Raw genomic sequence first — 1664 nt, forward strand, 5'->3', positions numbered from 1 at the left:
ACCAAGAGTGGCACACAGAGCGACCGACGCATACGCGTCACATGCACGCACGCGTGGATAGACATGGGGGAGAGACGACGCATGAGCGTGCCTCACGCATACGCGTGGGAGGCAGTCACGCATTTCGCGCAGTACTCGCGATATATTCACGCAACTCTCGGGAAAATGTACCAAGAGTTGCAAAAGCGCAATCGACGCGCCCGCATCCTGCACGCTTAAGCGTGGACCCCCTTTTTTTCATACACATGAGGAGAGCCAATTTATGCACAAAATTGGTAGTGATGCATGCTAAAGGGGTCAAAATCATAAAATATCTCATGTAGCACTCAACCTTAAGCATTTCCTCAACATCTCAATTCAATCAAACCATTATCAATGGACTCCTCATGAGCAATTTAGCACAAAAATCAAGCAAAAAGCAATTATACTATGAAAAACTCACAAGTCAAGCAATTACAAAAGTCACAAAGATGCAAAAAATGGCTATATGTAAGAAACTATATACAAAGGAAGATCATACCATGGTGGGGTGTATCCCACCTAGTACTTTTGTTTAACGTCCTTAAGTTGGATGGTCGTGAGCTCAAATCTCCTCGCCTTCGGGTGCATCCTCTAGAAGGAACACCTCAACGTCTTTGTTGCTTTTCATCTTCTCTCCATGGTATAGCTTTAGACGGTGACTATTAACTTTGAAGATGTTGGGGCTTGAAAGGTGTCTTAGGTGGTAGACTCCATATGGTTCCATTTTCTCCACTCTATAAGGGCCTTCCCACCTAGACCTAAACTTTTCGGGCATCAACCTCAACCTAGAGTTATAGAGGAGAACTAACTCTCCCGCTCTAAACTCTCTTCTTCTAATGTTTCTATCGTGCACCGCTTTCATCTTCTCCTTGTACAGCCTAGAATTCTCGTAGGCTTCCAATCGAAGGTTCTCAAGCTCCACTAACTGTAACTTCCTTTCGACTCCAACCCTAAATCCGGTGTTGCATTCTTTTACGGTCCAATACGCTTTACGTTCTATCTCCACCGGGAGATGGCAAGCCTTCTCATATACCAACCGGAACGGGCTCATACCAATCGGCGTCTTGTAAGCCGTCCGGTAGGCCCAAAGCGCATCCACAAGCTTAGTACTCCAATACTTCCTATAAGGCTTCACAACCTTTTCCAATACGCGCTTGATTTCCCGATTGAAGACTTTGGCTTGGCCATTTGTTTGGGGGGTGGTATGCCGTGGCCACTTTATGGATGATGCCATACTTCTTCATTAGCCCTGCCATTCTTTTATTACAAAAGTGTGAGCATTGATCACTCACGATTGCTCATGGTGATCCAAAGCGGCAAATGATGTTATTCCGGACAAAAGAAATCACTACATTAGCATCATCAGTCCTAGTGGGGATTGCCTCCACCCACTTGGAAACATAGTCGACGGCTAGAAGAATATACATGAAACCATTAGAATTTGGAAAAGGCCCCATAAAGTCAATACCCCAAACATAAAAAATTTTGCAAAACAACATTGTTTGTTGGGACATCTCATTCTTTTCAGAAATATTTCCAAACCTCAGGCATTGTGGACAAGAGCTACAAAAGAGAGATGCATCTTTGAAAACTTTAGGCCACCAAAAGCCACAATCCAAGACATTCTGAGCCGTCCTTTGAGG

At 44.4% G+C, this 1664-nt stretch overlaps 1 protein-coding gene across 1 annotated transcript; it reads right to left on the minus strand.

Moving 5' to 3' along the window:
* On the minus strand, window positions 584-1255 carry LOC107633231. Its single transcript, XM_016336873.1, has one exon. The coding sequence runs from the start codon at window positions 1253-1255 to the stop codon at window positions 584-586; it is 672 nt and encodes a 223-aa protein (XP_016192359.1).

Source organism: Arachis ipaensis, chromosome B03, assembly GCF_000816755.2.
Source record: "Arachis ipaensis cultivar K30076 chromosome B03, Araip1.1, whole genome shotgun sequence".
NCBI lineage: Eukaryota > Viridiplantae > Streptophyta > Magnoliopsida > Fabales > Fabaceae > Arachis > Arachis ipaensis.

Bases quoted from the DNA above. Each gene is read 5' to 3' on its own strand.
- LOC107633231 (XM_016336873.1), bottom strand. From the start codon at position 1,255: ATGGCATCATCCATAAAGTGGCCACGGCATACCACCCCCCAAACAAAT.